The sequence below is a fragment of the Thalassophryne amazonica genome, chromosome 13 (genome assembly GCF_902500255.1).
Source record: "Thalassophryne amazonica chromosome 13, fThaAma1.1, whole genome shotgun sequence".
Taxonomy (NCBI): domain Eukaryota; kingdom Metazoa; phylum Chordata; class Actinopteri; order Batrachoidiformes; family Batrachoididae; genus Thalassophryne; species Thalassophryne amazonica.
This window is the reverse complement of record NC_047115.1, coordinates 40,915,213-40,942,828: the sequence shown is the minus strand read 5'-3', so window position 1 is coordinate 40,942,828 and position 27,616 is coordinate 40,915,213. Positions and strand designations below refer to the sequence as shown.

The 27,616-nt window shown below is 42.7% G+C and overlaps 1 protein-coding gene across 5 annotated transcripts in view; it reads left to right on the top strand.

The window, feature by feature from the left end:
- The window catches only part of LOC117524015 (Kv channel-interacting protein 2), a 387,777-nt gene that overhangs the window by 356,330 nt on the left and 3,831 nt on the right, over positions 1 to 27,616 (top strand). For 4 of the 5 annotated variants that reach the window (XM_034185733.1, XM_034185734.1, XM_034185732.1 and 1 more), the window contains exons 2-7: positions 16,464 to 16,588; positions 23,819 to 23,888; positions 24,214 to 24,284; positions 24,484 to 24,591; positions 24,693 to 24,797; positions 24,937 to 24,999. In XM_034185733.1, coding sequence (XP_034041624.1) covers positions 16,464 to 16,588; positions 23,819 to 23,888; positions 24,214 to 24,284; positions 24,484 to 24,591; positions 24,693 to 24,797; positions 24,937 to 24,999 — 542 coding nt within the window. Of the gene's footprint in view, positions 1 to 12,372; positions 12,472 to 16,463; positions 16,589 to 23,818; positions 23,889 to 24,213; positions 24,285 to 24,483; positions 24,592 to 24,692; positions 24,798 to 24,936; positions 25,000 to 27,616 lie in introns of all 5 variants that reach the window. The other variant, XM_034185730.1, reaches the window with a different exon arrangement.

Sequence of the window (27,616 nt, the reverse complement as noted above, 5' to 3'; positions counted from 1 at the left end):
GATCAAGGCAGATTTTTTGTTATTGATCTGTATTGGATTAATTAAATCCGAGTCACTAAATAAGTGCACCCATGTTGTCTGCTTCACTATAAGCCCGGTGAAAAGCTTCTCAAAGAACTACACAATGATGGCTCAATTTCATGCCTGTACTCAGCCAGTCGATGCACTTCTTTTGCTTCTCAGTGACATTTTAACATACAAGCAGGAGTCAATGAACTACCTTTCAGTGAAATTATATCTGGCTACACCATCTGAGCCAAATCCAAGCAGTATATTTACTCTAAAAATATCTCATAGTTTAGTAGTAATATGGCATTTCTGTTTTTTCCAAAAAAGGTTTGTGTGTTATGTTTGTGAACTGTTTCTTGACCTCAGCTGACTTTGCTTCAGATGATAACAGCCAGTTGCCCATTAACTGAAGGGTTGGTTGTTTGATTCCAGTGTGAATTTCCAAATATCCTTGAGAAAGGAGTTTATCTTGTATGTGAGTTGGATTTTTTTTTTAACTCATCAATTTAAATTATTTTAACCCAAAAAGTTAAGAATAGTTGGGGGCATGGTCACTTTTTGTGACAACTGTGTGCCAGTGGGTTCAGTCAGCCACCTGCGAGCACTGGCACCTAAGAGTGGCTAGCTGCTGTGGGCTTGACTGTGTTTGCCTATTTTTTAGCATGTTATTACAAACTAGTCGAATACCCACCCCAAGGTAGGTTTGATTCAGAGACTGAAATGAAAACTTCATCTTCACCATCAACGCTATCGCCTCCCACTTATCCCGGATTCCAGAGAACTGCTGAGGCATGATTAAAGCTGCCTCAAGAAGAGACAGCTACTATTACTACTGTTGCGACTACTACAACCCCTGGCAAAAATTATGGAATCACCGGCCTCGGAGGATGTTCATTCAGTTGTTTAATTTTGTAGAAAAAAAGCAGATCACAGACATGACACAAAACTAAAGTCATTTCAAATGGCAACTTTCTGGCTTTAATAACACTATAAGAAATCAAGAAAAAAGATTGTGGCAGTCAGTAACGGTTACTTTTTAGACCAAGCAGAGGAAAAAAATATGGAATCACTCAATTCTGAGGAAAAATTATGGAATCACCCTGTAAATTTTCATCCCCAAACTACACCTGCATCATATCAGATCTGCTCGTTAGTCTGCATCTAAAAAGGAGTGATCACACCTTGGAGAGCTGTTGCACCAAGTGGACTGACATGAATCTCCAACACGAGAGATGTCATTGAAACAAAGGAGGGATTATCAAACTCTTAAAAGAGGGTAAATCATCATGCAATGTTGCAAAGATGTGGTTGTTCACAGTCAGCTGTGTGTAACTCTGGACCAAACAACAACATGGGAAGGTTGTTGGTTTTTTTTTTTTTTTTTTTTTTTTTTTTTTTTTTTTTTTTTTTACAGGCAACATACTGGTAGACCAAGGAAGACATCAAAGCGTCAAGACAGAAAACTTAAAGCAATATGTCTCAAAAATCTAAAAATGTACAACAAACAAATGAGGAACGAATGGGAGGAAACTGGAGTCAACGTCTGTGACCGAACTGTAAGAACCACCTAAAGGAAATGGGATTTACATACAGAAAAGCTAAACAAAGCATCATTAACACCTACAGAAAAAAAAACAAGGTTACAATGGGCTAAGGAAAGCAATTGTGACTGTGGATGACTGGATGAAAGTCATATTCAGTGATGATCTCGAATCTGCATTGGGCAAGGTGATGATGCTGGAACTTTTGTTTGGTGCCTTCCAATGAGATTTATAAAGATGACTGCCTGAAGAGAACATGTAAATTTCCACAGTCATTGATGATATGGGGCTGCATGTCAGGTAAAGGCACTGGGGATGGCTGTCATTACATCATCAATAAATGCACAAGTTTATGTTGATATTTTGGACAATTGAAAGGATGTTTGGGGATGATGAAATCATTTTTCAAGATGATAATGCATCTTGCCATAGAGCAAAAACTGCAAAAACATTCCTTGCAAAAAGACACATAGGGTCAATGTCATGGCACAGGGTCAATGTCAATGAGCAGATCTGATTTGATACAGGTGTTAATTTGGGGGATGAAAATTTACAGGGTGATTCCATAATTTTTTCCTCAGAATTGAGTGATTCCATATTTTTTTCCTCTGCTTGGTCTAAAAAGTAACCGTTACTGACTGCCACAATCTTTTTTCTTGATTTCTTATAGGGTTTCTTAAAGCCAGAAAGTTGCCATTTGAAATGACTTTAGTTTTGTGTCATGTCTGTGATCTGCTTTTTTTCTACAAAATTAAACAACTGAATGAACATCCTCCGAGGCCGGTGATTCCATAATTTTTGCCAGGGGTTGTACTACTATCATCCTACTGCTGCTACTTGCAAATATGAAGAGATAAAAAGTTCAAAGGAAAAATAAGAGAATAAAAAAGTATGACCCCAACCATTTAGCACACTTACCGATTATGAATGAGGACTAAAGTGTCTGTCCCCTTAACAACTACTACTACTACTACTACTACTACTTGCAAAAATGAAGATGTAAAAAGTTCAAAGGAAAAACAAGAGAATAGAAAAGTATGACACCAGCCTTTTAGCACACTTGCCTATGATGATGAGGCAGAGAAGTCTCTCCCCTAGTACTTCTACTACTACTACTAAAGTGCTCAGTGGGGCAGCACAGTCTCATTTGAACCCCTGCATGATATCGCAGGATTTGACCACCTCTGCAGACAGCCTGCACAAACACAGCATCACTTCACACGAAAAAAATTGTGTACTGTTTTGTTTTTGGCTGCAGTCACTAAAGCAGTCATGAAAAGTGCAGGTTTGTTTTTTTTGTTTTTTTTTTGGTTCCCAGTGCAGAAGGGAAGACAAGGTAAAAGGGAGAGGTTGTGTCAGTAAATTTTAGAGTATACACCTTGACAGAGTAGCTGCGGTCTCCGGGTCATAAACAAACTGCAACACTTGTCCACTTTCTGCTGCAATTTCACTTTTTCTTTGCATTTACACTTGTTTGCCGTATAACTTGCCAAAACCTCAGAGAAAGTGCCATGTTTCTGATGGGGGCAGACAAGGGTTGTCCCTGGATGTTGGATTATTGTGTCTTATGCATCCTATTTCAACCTTCTAGCACCCACCCTCAAACAAGACTACGGTGCTCAGTAGTCTATGTCACTCCCTATAAGTGTGCTAAGTTTCAGTTGAATTCAATTTAATTCATTTCATTTATAATCACAACAAAGCTGCCTCAAGGTGCTTCACACATGTAAGGTCTAACCTTACCAACCCCTAAAGCAAGCACACAGGTGACAGTGGTAAGGAAAAACTCCCTCTGATGATTGAGGAAGAAACCTAAAGCAGACCAGACTCAAGGGCCCTCTGCTTGGGCCATGTTACTGACACACTTGACAATACAAATATAGAGGAAATGATGTCCAGGACGGGTGGCTGCAGAAGAAGACACCCACTCCCAGTTCTGGATGGAGCCGCATCTCAAACAACCCTCTCCTGTCCAAACCTTGGGCAGGAGAGGGACATTTACACACATAGTCCTTCTCTAGTATATAGATACCTGATATCATATGGTTACTGTGTGGTTAAGTGTATGAATGGACCATATAGTAGTCTGTGCTCCAGTATTTCCACTGCATGAAAATTTTAGTATTATTCATTTATACATTAGCACAAATTAGCTAGTATCAAAAACTACTTTTACTGAGGCAGTAATTTATAATACCAACACCCAAGCAACACCACTGTGAAAAAGACTGCTGAGCCTGCAGAAATACACATTAATAAAACACCCAAACATAGATTACCCTGTTAGCCTAGCCTGTTTGTTAACGCTAAGATGGAGCATGTTCGGGTTTTATTGTCACATCCGGGTAATTTGTTACACCTAACTTATTAGTTTTTCTCTACATAATAAGTAAAAGTTTGAACCATATCTTAAATATATGGAACAAATTCTAGTATTTAAGTTTTCAGTGTAGATTTTTCAGGCATGTATAGAAAGATAAGCTGCAGCATTGAAATCTTGTAACAAGTTAAATAATCTTGCTTTGAAAGTATATTTAATCAAAAATATGAAGCAAAAGTACTGCGACATGAGCTAACACCCGGCAGATTGTAATATTTTTGTGTGTCTCTGGAAGGTTATTGGACGGTTATTTCATGGCCAGGTGACAATTCCATATGGAAAAAATAAATACACACACACACACACACACAAACACCAGGGTAGAGGGACAGACCTCTGCTAGCAGCTGGATTTATTAATCCACCAATGGGTGATGGGTTCCGCCTGATGCCACAGCCGCAGGTCAGGAAGACCAGACCTGTGAGTCTCAGGGAAAAGCGAGCAAAATACAGATCACTCGGGATACAACTCATGGCCTCCATCCTTCAGACTGCTGCCGTCCTGTTGAAAGGTGTGAGGTGACTGTTACTATGGAAACTAACGCACAAATCTAAGTGCATGGGTTCATGTGTACTGTATGTGTTTAGCTCCTGGAGCTGCATTTCTTGTGAGGTTAATGAGGATTACTATTGTGTAAATAAATCACGCACAGGGCTCTGCCGCTTGCAGATAATCCGTAGTCTGGCGGTAGATGCAGCTCTTTTCTGGCAAATTAAATTTTCCTCTACAGTTAAATTAAGCTGAATTTAGTCCATTGTGAATTTAAACTGTTGATGCATCACTGTGATCCTCTGGCTTTTATAATATCCCCTGCAGTGGGCTGACTGAGGCACTGTGATAGGAATTTCAACATTCCAAAGCAGAAATGCTTTAGTATCCCAACTTTTTTTCTGGATTATGTTGCAGGCCTGAAATGCAGGAATGGATGTATATTAACAAACAAAATTAAGTTGAGCAGACAAAACATGAAATATCTTCCATTCATACTGTCTGCAATGAAATAGAAGTCAAATTCAATCAAATTTTTTTCATATATTCCAACTCTTTCTGATTTGGGGTTGTATGAGATCCAGTTATGTTTCTAAAGACCATGCTGTGCCGCGGTTGTGTGCAGTGGCGGCTCCAGAGGATATGCAGAAAAAGTGAGTCCTACATCATCTTGAGGCCCATTGGTGCCATTGTCTAACTCTGGCTTCCATAACAGAAGCAGATGATCCTACAAAATCCCCCTGGATGGAATGACTATCTGACACAGGTCAAGTCCACTCCCAATTCATAGTTGAGTAGACTACAATGATGCAGATGTAGTGTCTTGCCCAAGAAACACAGACGGGAAGCATGGGCAGTTTCAAATGTAGTCTACATATCGGCAGACAAGATGATCCACTGAGCCACCTGCTGTACGTGGGAGCAGAGTTATTTATTAGTGGGGCAACTGAATTAACTGTAAATGCACAAATAAGCATATCAAACTAAGTCTAAGTTCCTACTACAAACACTTTTTCACACATACAATTCACAACTGAGAGAAGTAAGACCAGCAATTAATTTGAAAACTAAAACATTTATACTTAAGCATATCATTGACATTTTCCAAGAGCTTGGTAATATAAAGGGCCTTTACCAACTGAGCTGGTAAATAGAGAACTTACACCACAAGTCAGGCTTTAAGAACAGTTTATCTGCCATGTGTACTGTCCAACAGGCCCCCAGTCCCTGCCTGCTCTGAGATGGTCAGTGGCGGCGCCAGGGGGAGCTTGGGGGCTTAAGCCCACCCAATAATAAGCCAAGCCCCCCTCAGCCCCCCCAATAATTCTGCCAATAATGTGAATAGCGACTGACATATTTATGGATCTCAACTGCAGTTTTGCGCTGAGAATGTCTCAATATTGCGTAACTGAGCAAAGTGATGAATGTGTGTGTTCGTGATCCACCATGCTGAATCACCCTTCACAAACAGAATTTTCAGTTTTGCAAATAAACATTTATTTGTAAAAACCCACACACAAGTTACAAATCAGAAATTTGTGTTTGTGGATCACAAGCACGTCTACAAATCAAAGGATATTTGTAAATCACCCTCTGTGCATTTGCAAGTATTAATGAGACAAATTTAACGCCATACTCCAAAAATTTAGGTTTCCTAAATATTTATTACGGCCACTCTTAAAACTTCACTTATCTTTATTTATACTTACGAGGTCTGTCCGTAAAGTATCGGACCTTTTTATTTTTTTCAAAAACTATATGGATTTCATTCATATGTTTTTACGTCAGACAGGCTTGAACCCTCGTGCGCATGCGTGAGTTTTTCCACGCCTGTCGGTGACGTCATTCGCCTGTGAGCACGCCTTGTGGAAGGAGTGGTCCCGCCCCCTCGTCGATTTTCATTGTCTGGAAATGCGGAATGAAAAGGACTTTTTTTCCATCAGAATTTTTTCAGAAGCTGTTAGAGACTGGCACCTGGAAACCATTCAAAAAATTTATCTGGCTTTCAGTGAAAATTTTACGGGCTTCACAGAGAATAAGGACTTTAACTACAGGTTTAAGGACCCCTTAAAGGACGGTCGTGCGCCGCGCTGCGAGCTGCGACGACGCGGCACAACCACTGGATCAGTTCTGAGCTGATGGCTCTGTGGATACGAGACCGTCGTGTGCTCTTTCTCTGGTTATCACAAGACCTGGACATCAGCCATTTTCCGGCAGATTTCACTTTTAACAAGAGATTTGTCATGGAAAGCCGCGCGGAGGCTTCGCGCGTCATGACCGATTCGCTGATGAAGCGAGACAAAGGAACACCTCCGTTTCGGAGTGTTAGAGGACAGGTTGGGACATGTCCAACTCTCCACAAGTTCTTTTATACTCACTCGACTGGTAAGCACTGAAAGCCGAGATAGACATGTCCCAACCTGTCCTCTAACACTCCGAAACGGAGGTGTTCCTTTGTCTCGCTTCATCAGCGAATCGGTCAGACGCGCGAAGCCTCCGCGCGGCTTTCCATGACAAAATCTCTTGTTAAAAGTGAAATCTGCCGAAAATGGCTGATGGTCCAGGTCTTGTGATAACCAGAGAAAGAGCACACGACGGTCTCGTATCCACAGAGCCATCAGCTCAGAAATGATCCAGTGGTTTGTGCCGCGTCGTCGCAGCTCGCAGCGCGGCGCACCGACCGTCCTTTAAAGGGGTCCTTAAACCTGTAGTTAAAGTCCTTATTCTCTGTGAAGCCCGTAAAATTTTCACTGAAAGCCAGATAAATTTTTTAATGGTTTCCAGGTGCCAGTCTCTAACAGCTTCTGAAAAAATTCTGATGGAAAAAAAAAGTCCTTTTCATTCCGCCATTTCCAGACAATGAAAATCCGACGAGGGGGCGGGACCACTCCTTCCACAAGGCGTGCTCACAGGCGAATGACGTCACCGACAGTCGTGGAAAAACTCACGCATGCGCACGAGGGTTCAAGCATGTCTGACGTAAAAACATATGAATGAAATCCATATAGTTTTTGAAAAATAAAAAGGTACGATACTTTACGGACAGACCTCGTATGTGCAAGTTTACTGAACTTGCAATCATTCTAAGTGATGTGTGTGCATTGATACCACATTTTAGAGGAGCACGGGTGACTAAAACATATACCTTGATATTTATAAAGCAATTTACTATATTTTCAACGACATTTTGTGGAGCCCCTCCAACGTTTACCCCAGCCCCCCATCAGCCCCCCAACACAAATTTCCTGAGGCCGCCACAGTTCTTTCTGTAATACTGCCCCTTACAAAGTACAAACTTGAACTATTCCGCACTTTTAAATTTAATCAAAGTCATAGCAAAAATAATCAGGCCTGGGCTCTGCAAGAACTTCTCTTACAGACAAGCTCCGCTCTTACAGAACCGAGAACAATGAATACAAGCAGTTTTTATACAGGATTACATATGCATGACAGAGGCAGACCTTATTTCACAAAATTCTTCTCTTATTGTCCCTCCGTGGGCATTCAAGGGAGGTCCATTCCCCTGCCCGAGGCCTGCGCAATAACGGGAGACATATGATTTATAATTGTAACCTAACTCTCTTTATCCTAAGTGGTGCAAACTGGTTAAATCTGGTTCTACATGCACATACCAAGAGAGAACAAAGGAAAGTGACAATAAGAATGAAACTAAAAGAATAATCCTAAATAAAATAACTACTTTAATACCAAAACAAGTACAGAAAAAAATAAAGAAAACCATAATTGAACACAGAAATATTTCGAACATTACGCTCAAAGTATTTGGAGGGGGAGATGTTACTTTTTATAAGTGATGCTCTGATGCCCTGTACCTCTCAAACAAGTTGCATAGCCATGCGTGAAGAATCATGCATAGCTAACTGCGCAGCTCTTCCTCCCATTGATGAAAATGGTTGACGTATGCAGGAAATTGTTGCATCCAACCAGTAAGCCGTTCAGAATGAAGCCACCTGGAAGATGAAAAAAGTTACAGTTCCTAGACTGGCCCCTTGTGGCTGGCTCCAGAGAGGAGCACATTGTCATAGAAGCCCATGTTAAAATGTCTGACTTAACAGGAGAAATAAACATGTTTATTGCTTGGTACAAAAAAAAATGGTTTTGGTCTGTATAACTAGTTTAACCCTCCATGACAACTTTACAGTGTGTGTGTGTGTGGGGGGGTGGATTGAGCTAATGTGGGTGGGCAGCTCAGAGCTCTGTTCGTACAGAGACCACCAGTCATGGCTGCTAGCTATTGTGGAGGACCGTGTCTATCCTTTCTGAGCATTGTGTTACAATATCTGTAATAATGTGGCTTATTGTGTGGTTAATTGTCCTAACCGATCATGTAAGATGTCTGTACTTCAGTATTTCCATCGAGTAAAATTTTCATCTGTTTAATTTTGTATTCTAATGGCGTTAGCACTTTCAGCCAGTGTTGGTAGCTTGAAGGTCTTACGTGAAGTTAATCCACAATTAAGTGAGTCATCATTTTTATTGACCACACAATAGCAAACCACTTTGAAAACCACCGGCCATTGTGAAAAAAATATGATCTAATAAACACCAGAACCAAGCTGAGCATGTTTACTTAGGTTGTTCAATAACTCGAACATGGAGGCGTGTTCAGGCTTCATTTGTCCCGCCCAGGTCCTGCAGGGTCTCACCCACGCTCCACATCTTTACCCATTTATGGATTAACCGAGACATAGGCAGAGTAAGTCCTGCTAACAGAGCGACACCCAACGCAGGATTTTTTGTGGTTTAATATATACATATACATTTTACAGAATGGAAAAGGTGCGTTCAAAGCATAAATTAAAAAAAAATTATGAATATGTAATAGCAAAAAAGAGATTTATATATATATATATATATATATATATATATATATATATATAGATATATATATAGATATATAGATATATATATATATATATATATATATATATATATAGATAGATATATATACGAGGGCTGTCAATAAAGTACGGTCCTTTTTATTTTTTTCAAAAACTATATGGATTTCATTCATATGTTTTTACGTCAGACATGCTTGAACCCTCGTGCGCATGCGTGAGTTTTTCCACGCCTGTCGGTGACGTCATTCGCCTGTGAGCACTCCTTGCTATCTATCTATCTATCTATCTATCTATCTATCTATCTATCTATCTATCTATCTATCTATCTATCTATCTATCTATCTATCTGGTGACCTCCATGCAAAGTGCCTAATACGTCGTGCCTCACAAGCTGTGGTCAAACTCATTAAATGTGCAAATCTGGCTGCAGTGCAAGATGCTGTTGCTGTAAAAAGAAAAAAAAAAAGGTCTTCCTTGAACTCCTCTATACAAGTGCTATGCTGCTGGATGTGAAAATTGTGTTTACAACAGCTGTTGACGAGGATGTCAAGTATGTGCCAATATTGGAAACATCTTTCTTTATAAGGCAAAAGCAATGATGGAAGCTTCTATTGCATTGTGGATTTTACCGCACATTGTGTATGGATATATTTCTTCTGGTATATACAGGTATATATGGAGGAATAAATATTTTCTATTTTGTACCATTTGAAATGGTAGTCCAATATGTTTCACCTGCAAAATGGGGTACCAGTTTCAGAAAATTTGAACGCCATCATTTTCCCATAGTTTGACCCAAAATCATCTCAAAACTGCAAATAAATAAATAAATCCAAGATTTCAGTGACTTCCTGGGCTTGGCCATGAGAAGTGTATTTCTTTGAGATGCAAGGGTCCAACTTGTTGAATGTTTCACTTTACTAAGACCTCATTGACTGAGACCTGGATGCTAATCTGTGACCTAATGGCCCAGTCACACGACACACGACGATTCCTGAATGAAGGAAAAAAGTAAAAAAAAAAAAAAAGTCACAATTCATTGAGAAAAGGTGAAGGAAAGAGCTTTATCACCGAATAGCCTGTGAAGCAAGATGGCAAAAGGGACGAAAGAGGAACCAAACAAAACCGAAGCTAACGATCTCGACGCTTTAAACAAAACACGCCTGGAGCCACAGCTGGAGCAGTGTGTGTCTGCATCTCTTGAGTTCCAGGACTCGGCGCTAGGACGGCGCTCATAGAGCCTGAGTCCTGGAGAAACTGCAATCAGAAGCTGTGGAAATCTGTGCGCATGTCAGTGGGTCCACCTGCTTTGGTTCCTCATCCAGAACAAAAGAGGGATCATCTTCTCATCATCAGAATCCTCACTGTCTGACACGCTGCGCTGCGTCTTGCTCCAATTAAAAAAAAAAAACTCTGGTGTGCCGTGATCACTGCTGTATCACTGTATTATGTTACTAAGCTATATATATATATAGATAGATAGATAGATTTTTAACAGAAAACTGTCAAAACAGGGAATAAATATAAATGTAAAGATGATTGACTATATCAGAGCAGTAAATTGATCAGTCCGTGTGAACGCGCATTGACTTAGCTTATTTCACGAGCTGCAGCTGATCCACAATGTGAATTCTGCCTTCCAGAACAGCTCTTATATAATCATTTGAATTATCTACCTGTTGCCACATGTACATAAGGGCTGGATTGTCATTCCTACACTCATATTGTTATATTTAATAAAAGATAATAAGTGCACGCAGGAGCTGCTGCTCTCGCTACCACTGGGTTCAAGTACCGTTGGAAATTACACAACTTTTTTGTTGTTTCAAATTCAGAAGTTGCTTGTGGCAAAATAATTAATTGTATCCACACAAAAGATTTATTCTTCCCTATATAAGGTACCTGAGCCCATTGAAGCTGACACCCCCCCACCCCCACCCAGATAAAAGAATCCAAGCAAACAGGCTGAGTTTGCCCTGTAATTTCCGACGGTACATGAATGCAACGGCAGCGGCAATGCTCAAAAACCGGCTTCTGCACTGTATGAAAACATTCAGTTGGTCGAACGAATTCAAACTAAACAATAACATTACAAAAACTAAACAATTAAAAAACGTCAAGAACGACAGCAGTTTTCATTGCCCTTCGTTCAAATTTTTCAACAGTTTAAAAATCCTGATGAAGCGCCGCCAGCTGCAAGAACGAAGCTGCGCGAAGGTTAAATGATGCCAACGAAAGTCAACAAAAGTCCAGATTTCTTGTTTCATTAGGGCTTCATTGCCTTTCGTTAAGTTCCATGACTGGGCCATATAAACTGAACATTGGACATTTTGGGGACAAGGTCCTTGGGCTGTGGCATGTTGGCCATTTGGTATGCTTCCCTGAACATGACCCAATTTGCAAGTTGTCTCAGCACTGAGGGCCCCAGCAATGGCAAACCAGGCTGTTGCACATAGATGGCTACCTTCAGAAGGTGTAGATGAACTGGTAATCTGCCTGGGTAGATGCCATTGCCAACTAGACCAAAGGGCAGATCTGTAGTGTTGTAGTTGTGGTGATACGTGACATTAGCACATGCTCCCTGACCTGACCTGGTCTTCCATGATGTGCGTGGTGGGAACTTACTCAGCTGGTCCCACTGCAGTACATTAACAGTGTCTCATGGTTGTTGTGGAATCCGAGGGAACAGTAGGACTGCATCAGTCGTGTGAAACCGAGGCTGAACGTATATGATTTTGAATGGCAAATGTCAGTTTTCTGGTAGGGTCATGATGCAGCTGCTTAAATGAGTGTGTGTGTATGTATGCATGTTGTGGGTTGGGGGTGGGGGAGCTGCAGTTCCATCAACCCCCCCCCTTCCCAGACTCACCTACGGTTGTGCAATTATATCTGCTCAATGAGATGGTACTTGTGGTCTCCCATTGCTAAGCCAGGTCAGCAACCGATTACCAGTTTGGCTAAGTAACATGGGCGAGGCCGTTGGGCTGCATGGAGCTGCAGCCATGTGTGCATATGTGGGTGTGTGTAGATGCAGAAGTGGATTTCAGTGTGTGCATGTGTCTAACCTCTGTGCTGTGGTTGGTGATTGCAGGTAACCCTTCCACCAGCCAAAGCAAAAAAACCATAAAGCAGCGATTCCTCAAGCTGCTGCCGTGCTGCAAGCCCTCGACTGCCCCCTCAGTCAGTCAAAGCAAGTGCTTCTTCACTCTCCATGCATTTTCTTCTTCCATGTGTTCAGTGTCTTTGTAAAGGAAAATTCATATACTGCTGAGACTCAAGCAGGCGAGAAAGACTTCAGAATATATAATCCTACATAGAGTCAGAGAGAAACCCATGATAAGGTGCATCTGTAAGAACATTCAGCTTTTATTATGGATAGTGTGACAGATCTGGATGTTGTTCCAAAAGCTTTGTGCAATGTGTGATTCACTTTAAAGTTACAGTGTGTAGGATTTAGGGGTGTTTCCTAGCAGCAGTGGTGGGCACAGTTCAGCTAATCCAATAACAGATAATTATCAAAGCTATGTTTTTGGTAGCGGATTAGCTTTTCAGATAAGTTTTAAAACCATCATCGGACCAATTATCGTCTGATAAATTTAGTTCCGATAACTTTCAGTCTGATAACATTTTTTTTGCTGGTAAAGTGAGCAAAGTTTAATTGTCAAAAACATTTGTAAACCCTAAAATCAGACATTTTAGTCCATCTGTTGTGTGTTAGTAGCAGACTGGCTGCCTGTCACTTGCTGATGACATCATCATTAAGCGCAAAATGTGATTGGCCGGTCAACGCAGGGAGCATTATGGGTAGTGTAGTTCAGCTTCACTTTGGACGTTACAGTGAGTGAGTCTGCTTGACACAAAAACAAAATTGACTAATTTTAACATTTTATTTTATTTCTTTGTGGCTGTAATTTAATCACCAAGACTTGCTGGGGGAGAGGAGCTCTCACGGCACAGCTGTGTGTACAGAGGGACTTCTACGTTTAGACACTGTTTTGGATTTTTTTTTTTTAAATGGATGCTTTATGTGGATTATTTATTCAGATGAATCCCACTGAAACTAACAGGTAAGAATTTATATTTACTATGTGTATTTTACTCTGCCAGTCAATGCATTAATGGACATATTTCAGTTGTTTAAGCCACAGGGTTCAAAGTGTGTGAAAAAAAGCAGCAGCTTTTTATTTCGTAAATGACGGTGTACCGAGATAAACTGTGATTTCTAATACTGTGTTTTACTGCTTTTGAAAGATGATGACAGTGTTTGGGATTTTATTTTTTATTCATGAATTTTTCATGCGTGATGTGATCCTTGAATTTACCCAGCAGCAAAAAGTGAAAGTGAAACTGGTTTTTCAGAAGCTGACAGTGTAATCTGATGTGGCCGCGTCCAGATCAACACTAAAAGTTATCGGTTATCTGTAATAAAGGTTATTATTTTTTTTTTAACAGTTTATCAGTTTAGCATCATAAAAGACAGCTTTTCAGTTGTCAGATAATAGTTATCGAAGCTAACTTTTTGGTTAGCTGTGCCCACCACTGCCTAGCAGAGATAGTATCCAGCATTCATTAGTGTTTATATAACAACTGAAGAAATCCTTGTCATTTGATTGGTGGGTTGTATGTCACGTGACATGGATTATTCGTACTATTTGCCATTGTGTTCTACTTTCCGTGCAATAGTGCTGTTTAGCGTACAGATTTGGTACTATGCAGTTTGCGCTATTGCATGCTGTGATCACTGCGTGTGCTCACACTAGCAACAGCGTAATTTTTTCGCTGTTTAAAACAAACATGGTGGGAGCTACTCATTCTTCTAACACAAAAAAAAAACCCAAATCTGGAGGCATTCGCTGGGACATCTCTAGGTGAATCGGAACCATTGTTGGATGAAGGGCTCGACACATTTCTGTCGCAATTTTTCTCTGGACTGACAAAAGCAGACGGAAGTCTGTACACAATGCATGGCATCAGCTATGGACTACATCATCAGGATTGTTTCAAACTGTCTGACTGTTTTTGCAAGTTGACTGAGAACATTTTTTTGGATTGGACTCCTATTTAAAATTCGTATTGGACTGTTTGGAACCTGTTGACATCAAAGGACCAGTGACACACACCAAAATGTCAGTCCCTTTCTCTTGTTTATAAATTATTAAAATATCAAATGGCAAGGATCTATTTTAGCTGCAATATAAAAGAAATAATGAATGTTTTTCATTTGTTCAGTGGTAAGAATATTTCATTCAGTGAAAGATGGAATGTTTCATTCAGCTGAGCTTCACTTTGTTGAATGGAACATTCCATCTTTCACCTCATGAAATATTCTTACCATCGCACTCATAACACATTCATTATTTATATAATAATTTATCTGCAAAAATGAATCAATGTGCTTTCAGAGGCTTAAAATGAGTCTTTCATATCTGCACACATCACTATTAATTAAAGCTGTACGGCCTTTCAAATTTCACAAAACTACTGATATTTAATTTCTTCATTTTAATGAAAAGAACATATTTACCTGGGGGGAATTCCAGGATGAATATTTTCTATTTTCTGCTTTTTTTAACGCTGTCTACAGGAGGAAGTGCATGTGCACATTCATGAGGTTTTGAAATTACAGGAATTTACACCTTGCATAATGCCCATTCCCTTGGCGTGCATGCTAACATCAGTAAGATGTCTTGTAAATCACTTCAGAGGTGTTATCCGGTTTAAAAAAGAACAACAACAACAAAACAGTGCTTTTAGATTTAGAAGTGTTTATTTCTTGCTAACTTTTACAAAATATATGAGAAACAGATTTGATTTATAGAGAAATAAGATGGAGCATATTCCACCAACTTTATTTTGTTCAAGGGAACAGCCAGCTGACATCACCGTGCCTCTCTACTCTGATTGGCTGTTGCCATGTGCTTCCCAGCATTCCTTGCGCAAGTTGGGGGAAGCCCCCACGTGATCTATGACGTCGCTATCATAGACTGCATGGTTCGCTACCAAACATAGTGCAAGGCTGTCTGAACTATTTATTAATTTTTCCAGACATGAGTTTTGATTACATTGTCATATTATAAATCCCCTATTTAAAGGCCAATAAATAAAATTGTAGTGATGTCAAAAGAAAAAGATATTTTAATGACTTAAATCTTTAAAAACCTTTGATTCTTTGTAGAATCATATTTGTCTTTAAATGTACAAAAACCAGAAGGTTTTTGTCTTGCCTTCCTACACACGGTGGAATTTTAATTCTGTTTTCCAGTTTCATATTAAGCATCCTGACAGTGTCAAAGCTTTTATTTTGGTGTGTGTGAGAGCTATCCTGCGATCAACAAACATTTAGCCTGAAATGACTGGTTTTAGACCTGTATGTCACAGACATCCTTATCAAGGTTGGGTAGGATTACTTTGAAAGAATACATGTGGATTACATGTATGTATGTACATACATTTGGATTACTTGTAATCTGATTACTTTTGGATTACATTTCAAAGTAATCCTAACCTTGGTCCTTATGCAGACTTGCTCTGTGAGACGTGTCCACAGAGCGGATGATGGGTGACACTGTGCAGGTCCTTTGCATTTTAAAGTGTCAGACGAGGAAACAGGTGCTCTATAACAGACCTGAAAGTGATTTTTAAAATTTTTTTCAGCATGTGTCACTGCAGTGTCCATGCAGTAATTTTGACAAGAAACTTCAGTAGTTATTTTAAGATACTTTCTGACCTATATTAGCTTGCTTAAAAGGTAAATAATATGGCCTCTTTAAGACTTTTGCACTGCAGCCTATACCAGATAATGATGTGTGGAAATTTCCTGAGCATCCTAATCCAATATGCATTCTTATCTTATGGTTTAACATAATTGATGAGCCTTTTTATGCATCAGACATATTATATGCCTCACTTGCTATACTTGTCATGTTAAAATACAGTAATGAAAAAAAGCAATCGAAAAACAAAGTATTGTTTTTTTTTAATTACACATTAACAGGTTGCAGAGGCGGATTCTAACAGGGTAAACTAAGTTTTGTCCAAACATGTTTTTCTGCATATTTCTTACCATGTGATGAGCTGCACACCAGTTGGATGAATTCAGGAGAATGTGTGGCTGTTGGCAGGCTTCGAGGCTGCCTGTGGTAATGATCAGTGCAAACTCACCATAGTCTCTCCCTCACACAGACAGCGTGGAAGATGACTTTGAGTTGTCCACCGTGTGTCATCGCCCTGAAAGCATGGACAAGCTGCAGGAGCAGACCAAGTTCACCAAGAAAGAGCTGCAAGTCCTCTACAGGGGTTTCAAAAATGTAGGTCTGGCTGAAGAAGAGGGTGTATACACACACACACACACACACACACACACACACACACACATATATATATATATATATATATATATATATATATATATATATATATATATATATATATATATATATATGCGCACACACACAATATAAGACAGTGTCTTTTTCTTGGAAATATTGTATTGGGTTACCAAAATGGCAGAGCTCATTGAGTGGCCTCTACCCACACTAGGTAACCTTCATGGCTCTTACTGTCTCAGGAGAGCCAACACCATCCAGAGTAAACTTTACTCTGCTAAGATAACATTTAGTCTGAGTATATTTTACTCAGCAAAATTTACTGTGTACCCAACCGCTGTTAGAGCTATGAATACCACTGGAACGATATAGCCATATCACATACCACACTTGACATGAGTGCAATATTTGTTAATGTGCAATATCCACTGCCACTGAAATATCCAGTTTTGTACATAGTTTTCTCTTATATATATATATATATATACATATATATATATATATATATATATATATATACGAGGTCTGTTAGAAAAGTATCGGACCTTTTTATTTTTTTCAAAAACCTGATGGATTTGAATCCTGTGTGCTTGCATGAGCCAACCTTGAACCTTCGTGCGCATGCGTGAATTTTTTCACGCCTGTCGATTGCATCATTTGCTGGTAAGCAGCCTTTAGTAAGGATGGGTGTAGTCTCTCGTCATTTTTTCTTTGCAAGGAAATGGCGGAACGACTGGAGCAGCGCGACTGCATCAAATTTTGCCAGAAACTGGGTGACAGCCAGGTGGAAACCATTCGGATTATTCAGACGGCTTTTGGTGGTGATCCTATGGGCATCACACAGATTAAGGAGCGGTACTGTCATGTATTGTGTTTGCCCTCTATTGTAAATGTGGGGTTTTGGTTTTGGATTTTGTTGCTTTTCTGGCTGGGGGTGCTTTGCTTGGGTTTTTCTGGTCTGTATGTCTCTTGGCTGCCTTCTCTGAGCTTGGTGGGGGGCGGTTCTTTGTGATTGAGTCACGCCTTGTTCTGGGTCTTTCTGCACCTTCTGCTGGGGGTATTTAAACACCACTGGTTGCACCAGGTTTTTGCCTGATCATTGTGCCCTGTGCCATTGTTTCAAGCTCTGTACCTCGCTCTGTCTAAGTCCTGCTTCCACCTTGTGTTTGGACCGCCTGCCTGTATTTTTTGACCACGCCTTTGCCTGACGTTTTGGACTTGTTTGCTTTTCTTGGACTGCCTTCCTGGGTACCGTACCCAGCTAAGCCTCTCAGTAAACGCTTCCTTGCACTAGAGCTACTAAGTGAGTCCTGCTTTTGTCTCCTGCCTTCTTTGTCTGACACCCCTGAGAGAATGATCAGGCCAACAATGGAGACAGCGGACTCAGACCCGTTCCAGCTGGCTGTTCGTCACCATAGCCACCAGCTGGCAGAACAAGAGGACCGCTTCACCGTCCTAAGCACCGGTATCTCTGACCTGGCCAAGAGACAGGACGCCTTCATGTCCTCAGTAAGCGCACAGATTAACCAGCTCGTAACCTCCCTGACGCCTCAGGCTCCATCCACCTCGGCCTCTACCAACCAGCCGCTGACAGGACCGAGTGCGGGCCCACCGTTGCCTACAGCTGCCCCTGTCGTCTGCAACCAGCTGTCTCGACCTGAGCATTTCTCCGGGGAATCCGGAGACGTCAAGCCTTTCCTTACACAATGCGACCTGCACCTCGAGTTAATGTCAGCAATGTTTCCGTCCGACAGGGCGAAGATCGCCTTCATCATAACTCACCTCACCGGCCGGGCAGCAGCGTGGGCTTCGTAGAGTGGAGCAGGCAGTCTCCGGCGTGTGGAACGCTCCAGGCTTTCAAGACCGCACTCCGCCAGGTTTTCCAGCACACGTCACCGGGCTGTGAGGCAGCCCGTTCCCTGATGCGTCTCCGGCAGGGAAACAGACGTGTCGCCGACTACGCCATTGATTTCCACATTCTCGCGGCTAAGAGCGAGTGGAACCCGGCCGCCCTCCACGACGTGTTCTTCCAAGGCTTGTCCACACAGATCCAGGATCAGCTGATAGCCGTCGACCTCCCGGAACAACTGGATGAGCTAATCGCGTTAGCCATCCGCACTGATCGCCGGCTGGCGGATCTGCCCCGACGAGACGTGCGTGCCTTGTCCCAGCTCTCGGAATCTTCATCCGCTCATCACGTCGGGTCCTCGGCTTCCAGCTCCAGCTCGTCTCATGCAGCCTCAGAAGAACCGATGCAGTTGGGTTCGTACCCGGCTGACCACCGAGGAGCAGCAGCGTCGGAGAGACCAGGGATTGTGTTTCTATTGTGGTCAGGCGGGTCATGTGGTCACTGAGTGCCAAGCCAGGGGTGCCCCCATGCGGACACAATGGGTACGCCGGGTGAGTCAATATTCTATTACTTCTGTCACTCCTCAAAACGTGATCACGGCCAGGTTAATTTCCAATCATTCGTCATATTCAGTTCCGATATTTATTGATTCAGGTTCTGACGTGAATTTAGTGCAATCTTCTCTCGCCAGGTCTTTACACCTCAAACTTTACCGTCTCACACGGCCGCTGGTTATGCATGCCGTTGATGGTCATGTACTGGGTCACATCACCCACCGCACTCAGCAAAGTCACTGCCACCTCATCGTTTTTATGACTGTGCCATTGAGCTACTTCCGGGCACGAGTCCCCCACGGGGAAAACTATTTTCTCTGACCGGTCCTGAACGCATCGCCATGAACGAATACATCCGGGAATCCTCGGAGGCCGGTTTGATTCGTCCATCATCTTCTCCCGCAGGGGCGGGGTTTTTCTTTGTAGAAAAGAAAGATAAGTCACTCCGTCCCTGTATTGACTATCGTGGGCTTAACGACGTCACTGTGAAGAACCGTTATCCCCTGCCCCTAATAGCTTCCGCGTTTGAACTACTAGAAGGCGCCACAATCTTCACCAAGCTCGATCTCCGCAATGCCTATCATTTAGTGCGAATCAGACAGGGAGATGAATGGAAGACCGCTTTCAATACTCCCACTGGCCATTATGAATATTTAGTCATGCCCTTTGGTTTAACCAATGCACCTGCGGTATTTCAAAACCTGATTAATGACATGCTACGAGATTTTTTGGGTAAATTTGTGTTTGTGTATCTCGATGATATTCTGATTTTTTCCCCGGATGCTGAAACACACTCTCAACATGTGCGTACCGTGCTTGAGACCCTGTTACGTAATCAGTTATATGTAAAAGCAGAAAAATGCGAATTTCACAAGTCTACTGTATCATTTCTAGGATTTATAATTACACCAGGGTCCATCCGGATGGACCCAGCTAAGGTAGCCGCTGTGCGTGATTGGTCTACACCTAAGGATCGCAAGGAGGTCCAAAGGTTTCTTGGATTCACAAACTTTTCATTCGAAATTTCAGCGCGGTAGCTGCCCCTCTGCATAATGTCACCTCAGTACTCCGGCCCTTTTGCTGGACTCCGGAGTGTGAGGAAGCATTTCAGGTCCTAAAGAAACGCTTTACTACGGCCCTTGTGTTGCTCCTCCCTGACCCCGCCCTACAATTTGTGGTCGAAGTAGACACCTCCGACATAGGGATCAGTGCCGTCTTGTCTCAGGTCCATCCCATTCATCAGAAATTACATCCCTGTGCGTTTTTGTCCCGTAAACTGACTCCGGCTGAGCGTAATTATCATATTGGTGACCGCGAACTGTTGGCGGTTAAAGTGGCCTTGGAGGAGTGGCGCCACTGGTTGGAAGGGGCACAAGTGCCGTTTTTGGTGTGGACCGATCATAAGAATCTCGAATATCTGCACTCAGCAAAACGACTCAATGCCAGACAGGCTAGATGGTCCATTTTCTTTAGTCGTTTTAACTTCGTTTTATCATACCGGCCTGGAACAAAGAATGGTAAACCCGATGCTTTCTCTCGTCGGGAAGAACCATCGGATGAAATGGCTGAACCGGGGTCTGTCTTGCCCACATCCTGCTTCCTTTCGGTTCTTACCTGGGACATTGAGACCAAAGTCCGGTCCGCAACGCGCAGTATTCCTGTACCTCAGGACTGCCCTCCGGGGAGGCTGTACGTACCAGAGGGCCTCAGGGGGGAGGTGATTTGTTGGGCACATAGCAGCCGTTTCGCTTGCCATCCAGGAATAGGAAAGACAGCCACACTCATCCGGGAAAGATTTTGGTGGCCTCGTTTACTCTCTGACGTCACGGCATATGTTGGGGCATGTACTACTTGCGCTATGCACAAGCCGTCCAACCGATCACCAACCAGCAAGCTCCATCCGTTACCTGTCCCCACCCGACCATGGTCACACATCTCAGTGGACTTTGTTACCGGATTGCCTCCTTCCAAGGGACATACTGTAATTCTTACAGTGGTAGATCGTCTATCCAAGATGGCCCATTTCATACCGCTACCGAAGCTTCCCACAGCCAAAGAAACCGCAGAGACCTTGTTAAACCACATGTTCAAATTACACGGTTTCCCACAGGACATAGTGTCCGATCGAGGGCCCCAGTTTGTCTCACACTTTTGGGGGGAGTTTTGTCGTCTCCTGGGAGTCACCTCCAGCCTCACCTCTGGGTATCACCCTCAGGCTAATGGGCAGGCTGAGAGGGTCAATCAGGAGTTGGAAAAGGGACTTCGTATTCTCGCCTCACAGCACCCAGCTTCCTGGTCATCTCAATTAGTATGGATAGAGCTCACACACAACTGTTTGCCATCTGCTTCTACTGGCTACTCTCCTATCCACGTATCACATGGGTTTCACCCTTCTTTGTTCTCTTCTACAGACTTGACCTCCCGGGTGCCCTCGGCCCTCTCCTTGATCCGCCATTGTCGCCTAACCTGGGAGCGGGCCCAACGAACACTGCTATGATCTTCGGCGACCTACAAAGAGGCGGCCGACAGGAGGAGGACCCAGGAACCAAGATACTCCCCGGGACAACAGGTTTGGCTCGCCACCCGGCATCTGTCCCTCCAAGGTCTGCCGAGGAAATTTGCTCCCAGGTTCGTGGGGCCGTTCCCCATCTCAAGGGTGGTTAATCCGGTCTCGGTACGTCTGTGTCTGCCCCGGTCTATGAGAATTCATCCCACCTTCCACGTCAGCCAGGTCAAGCCTGCTCGGTCCAGTGTTCTGTGCCCTCCGGCCGTTCCCCCACCCTCCGCCCGGTTTGTGGCCGGGGGGCCGGTTTTTACTGTGAGGCGCCTCGTGGGGTCTCAGTGGCGTGGGAGGAGGGTGCAGTACTTGGTGGACTGGGAGGGCTACGGGCCTGAGGAACGCTCATGGATCCCCTCTCGTTTCGTTTTGGATCCTGGACTGATCACGGACTTTCACGCTCGGCATCCTGGGTCCCCCGGGCCATCAGGGGCCGGCCATTGAGGGGGGAGTCCTGTCATGTATTGTGTTTGCCCTCTATTGTAAATGTGGGGTTTTGGATTTTGTTGCTTTTCTGGCTGGGGGTGCTTTGCTTGGGTTTTTCTGGTCTGTATGTCTCTTGGCTGCCTTCTCTGAGCTTGGTGGGGGGCGGTTCTTTGTGATTGGGTCACGCCTTGTTCTGGGTCTTTCTGCACCTTCTGCTGGGGGTATTTAAACACCACTGGTTGCACCAGGTTTTTGCCTGATCGTTGTGCCCTGTGCCATTGTTTCAAGCTCTGTACCTCGCTCTGTCTAAGTCCTGCTTCCACCTTGTGTTTGGACTGCCTGCCTGTATTTTTTGACCACGCCTTTGCCTGACATTTTGGACTTGTTTGCTTTTCTTGGACTGCCTTCCTGTGTACCGTACCCAGCTAAGCCTCTCAGTAAACGCTTCCTTGCACTAGAGCTACTAAGTGAGTCCTGCATTTGTCTCCTGCCTTCTTTGTCTGACACCCGTGAGAGGTACAACCGGTTTAAAGATGGCCGTACAACGGTGGAGAGCGAGCCACGCTCCGGGCAGCCATCAACATGCTGAAATGACCAGATCATTTCCAAAGTGAATGCTGTGGTGATGCGGGACCATTGTGTGACTGTCCGAGAAATTGCGGAAGAGGTGGACATCAGCACTTTTTCAACACATTCCACTGTCACAGAAGATTTTACTATGAAAAGAGTGGCAGTGAAATTCGTGCCGAAGCTGCTAACGGCGGAGCAAAAGCACCTTCGTGTTGAAGTCTCACAGGACATGTTGTGACATGCGCACCTCTTCCACAGTTTCTCCGATAGTCACACGACTGAAAAGTCACTGAATCATCCGAATGGTTTCCACCTGGCTGTCGCCCAGTTTCTGGCAAAATTTGATGCGGCGCTGCTCCAGTCGTTCCGTCTTTTTCCTTGCAATGAAAATCTGCCGAGCGAACTATACACAACCTCACACAAAGGCTGCTTACCAGTAAATGATGCAATCGACAGGTGTGAAAAAATTCACGCATGCGCACGAAGGTTCAAGGTTGGCTGATGCAAACACACGTGATTCAAATCCATCAGGTTTTTGCAAAAAATAAAAAGGTCCGATACTTTTCTAACAGACCTCGTATTTGCACTGAAAGGCTTGCACCTTACCTTTGTTGTACTGGTTACAATGAAAATAAAGAATCTGAAATCTGAAAAATGTGGGATCCTCTTATATTCACAGACCAGATTTTTACATGTTATATACATCTGCTGCAGTAGGCGGAGCCAAACACCTGTGAAACAAGTGTGTCCTTCAGAATGTCTATTTGATTCCTCAAACTGCATTAGGAGAGATTTTATCTTTAAATCAATTTGAATGATTGTTCTACCACTAGATGACCACAATTCAGGTCGTTAAAAAAGCTTCCCTCCTCGGCCACTCTTCCTCAACCCTCTCTCACTTTTAATGAAGAGAACAGCAGAATCGCCCCACAACATACATCTTTTTAGTTCCGCCAGTTTTAAAACTTTAACTTTCTTTTTTAAAATCTCCATATTTGACTTCCTTGGCCCTACAAGGAAATCTCTGACGTCCTTGTGGGTGAAAATAATGAGCATACAGAGAAAATTTGGTCTTCAGAAAGTATTTTTCCAAAAAAGAAAAACTGTCTTTGAATAAAAAGGTCATCTTATGATCAGGGGTGTTTTGTATTTGGGCCAACACACACACACACACACACAAACGTGTGTGTGTGTGTGTATATATATAGTGTTCTTTGTACATAAGAACTAATAGTTTTCTCCATTGTGTGTCCAAGGAGTGTCCAAGTGGTGTTGTGAACGAGGAGAACTTTAAGAATATTTACTCCCAGTTTTTTCCTCAGGGGGGTGAGTAAACTTATCATCTCAACTGGTTTGCAATACATAAATTTGACGTATAAAAAAATGATGAGTGACTGCGTGGGGCATACGTGCAGTGTTTAAAAAAATGAACATACCTCATGAATTATTAATCTCCACGTGCACTCTGAGCCAGAGCAGTTTTTCATGTTCATATTTCGTTTAATAGAGTTTAACCACTTGCCTCCAGGTGTATTTGAAATTATTTTTATATCTAAGCTATATTTAGCTTGCTGCTAATCATAGCTGTTCAAAGGAGCACCTTCATGCTTTGAGGGCAGGCGGGTTATTGTGAGTTTTCTTACCTTTGCAGATTCAAGTATGTATGCACACTTCCTGTTTGAAGCCTTCGACACGAACAAGAACGGCTCGGTCAGTTTCGAGGTGAGCTCTATTCTTATACCGGCTCCCTTTCAGATATAAAAGCAAAACTGTTTCCACTGAAGTTTGCAGCCGTAGCTGTAAACATACAAATATTTATTCCCTCTTAGATTAGAGCGCTGTGCCGTGATGAGGATTTTACTGAATTTGTTGTGTGAAAAGTTCCAAAAATATCACAATCAACCTCCCCCCCGTCCCACAGGACTTTGTATTTGGCCTTTCTATTATCCTGAGAGGGACCATAAATGACCGGCTGAACTGGGCATTCAATCTTTATGACCTGAACAAAGACGGCTGCATCACCAAAGAGGTAAGACACATGCTAATGTTCACTAACTGCTACAAGTAGGTTAGTAAGACAATTTCTGCATCTCTAATAACATTTTCTCCCTGTTGTCTGACACTTTTCAGGAAATGTTGGATATCATGAAATCTATCTATGACATGATGGGGAAATACACATATCCCACGATGCAGGATGATGCTCCAAGAGAACATGTGGAGACTTTTTTCCAGGTCAAACTCATGATTCTTCACTGTGTAATAGCTGCATTTTATGATAATTTAAAATCCCTGAAGCAAGGCTAAAGAAAAGAAGAAGAAAATATAAAAAGTACTTATGAGTAGTCCTCAAGCTGCTGTCTTCTTCTTTCAGAAAATGGACCGGAATAAAGATGGGGTAGTCACCATAGAGGAGTTCATTGAATCGTGTAAAAAGGTAAGGTAGAAAAGTCGATGTTCAGGCAGGTTGTGGCTGAAAGGTGGCGTGGGAGGGGCTGTAACCCCTGCCCCAAGAATTTCAGTAGCCCCACCAGACAATTTATATTTATTCTTCTAAAGCCTACTTTCAGCCTGTGTTCCTCATCACCACCACCATTCTACTCAGTGGTTCCCAATCATGGTCCTCAAGCACCTGAGGGACATTCTGAGACATACAAGAGCTAACAGACACCTGAATGAGCTAAACAGCTTTTGGCAAACCAGGGATAGATGAAAACAATATGCATGTATGCATGAGAAACACTACTCCAACTGATCCAAACCCCACACAGCTACATGATTTTAAATTTAATTTAACCAGGTTAGTCCCATTGAGCTCAAGACCTCTTTTGTAAGGGAGACGTGGACAATTATAAAGTTTCCAGTTCACCTAACCTGCATGTTTTTAAATGTGGGAGGAAACCGGAGCACCTGGAGGAAACCCATGCTAACACGGGGAGAACATGCAAACTCCACACAGAAAGGCCACAGGTGGGAATCGAACCAATGACCTTCTTGCTGTGAGGCAACAGTGCTAACCACTAATCCACCGTACTGCCAAGCAGGAAGCTTCAGCGGCTTCAGATGAAGCCCCAGCGGAAGAAGAAAAACTTTCAGTTCCTTGACTGGCTGCTTGAGGCGGGCTCTAAAAGCAAGCAGGTTTCCATTCAACCCCATGTTATGATGTCCAACTTTAGAGCAGAAATAAATATATTTACAGCCTGGTACAAAAACTGTTTTGGTCTCTATAGATAGTTTCCCCCTCACTGACAACTGTATGAGGGTGACTTTTATTTATTTATTTATTTATTTGTAATTTCTTACTTTAGGCTATTTTAAGCTGTAACATTATGTATAATAGGGCAGCGCGGTCTCGTTTAGGGGCGGGTGCTAAAGGGGTCAAATATGATGCATATGACGTAATTTCTCATGTGTGTGGACATGTGTTGCAGTTTGTTTATGATCCGGAGCACAAACATGTCGAGGTGGTTTTGGAGGCGAGAGAACGGAGCTAATCTGGTTAGCAGTGTAAACTAACACTAACTGACATGACATCGCCTATGTCCTCGCCTTTTCTTCTCCAAAAATATACTTTTCGCGACTGCTTCGGTTATTGCAGTCAAAAACCATACACCATTTATCCGTGTGAAGTTATGTTGTGTATATATTAAATGGAGGTCCCCGTAAGTGGTCAAATCCCGCAATATCACGGAGGGTTCAGACAAGACTACGCTCTCCTATTGGGGGAGCAGTTGCTTTGACTCACAACTGCTGAGCGTCTCCAACTCTGTGTCGGGAACTCATTGTCCGCTTGATGCAGCAACTAGTTGTTGTGGAAGTTGTGTCTGTTTCATTTGGAGTATTTTATTACAAACACCTGGAATTATATGATTTGTCGTGGTCAAATGTCCTGATGGGTTATTCTATGAGACTGTAACGTCCATTTCCATTTTCAGTGGTCCTGCTGTAATCTAGCTGTCACAAAGAGTAATTATTCTCAATCGGGTTAATAAATAATGGTCAAGCCATAATTCCCTGGGACGGCTAGATCACAACAGGACCACTGAAAGTGGAAACGGACGTTACATCTCATGAAATTGCCTTAATGGATCATCTGGGATGTTCCTCTGTTGTCTTATTTAATGTTGTATGCTAACACCATTACCACTTTTAGCAGCTATCCGTATCCTGATCCATTAGGTGCCTCGAATGAAGGCTCGTAACTTCCACATGAAAGCAAATCCTTAAGAGAACCATTGCATATAAAAACATATTGGTGACGTCACACAGGCTTTGTCCAGAATATATACAGTATATGTACATGACTGTACATGTTGGTTGGCAAATTAAAAACTATAGTCCACTTGTTGAAAGTACAGCTCACACAATTGGACTGAAAAGCACAAGCAAAATTCTGCCCCGTGAATATGTTGAACACTTATGTTGATGATCTATAGTGCACAGTCTAAAATGCATAGTGCAGTTCCACTGTGCATAATCTGGCCTTTCAAACAGAGCGCGCAGCATGGTCATTTTGCTACTTCCGCATGCACAGAGTGCGTATAAGGGTGGAATCTGTTTCTGTGCCGGAGGTTCTTGCAGTCACCATGTTTGTGAAAAGTCATGTGTTCCAGGAAAAAGCGAAAATAAAAAGCAAAGCACTCAGTCTGCAAGTCATAGCCACAAGATTAAGGAGCACAAAGCAGAAGAATGTGTGACAGACATCACCCTGTTTAGAGGAGCTTTTTTAGCGACTTGTTCGGAGTGAGGCCAGGTGGAGCTGAAGAGGCCGGGCGAACCTGGTGGACCTGAAGAGGCCGGGTGGACCTGAAGAGGCCGGGCGAACCTGGTGGACCTGAAGAGGCCGGGCGGGTCTGAAGAGGCCGGCCCGGCAAGACCCAGTCAGAGAGAGAGAGATAGACAGCAGCCAGCGTGATAGAGCAGACACGTGCAATCCTAAATTCTTCACTTTTTTGGATATACGAGGTCTGTCCAAAAAGTATAGGACTTTTTTATTTTTTCAAAAACTATATGGATTTGAATCACGTGTGATTGCATCACCCAAGGCTGAACCT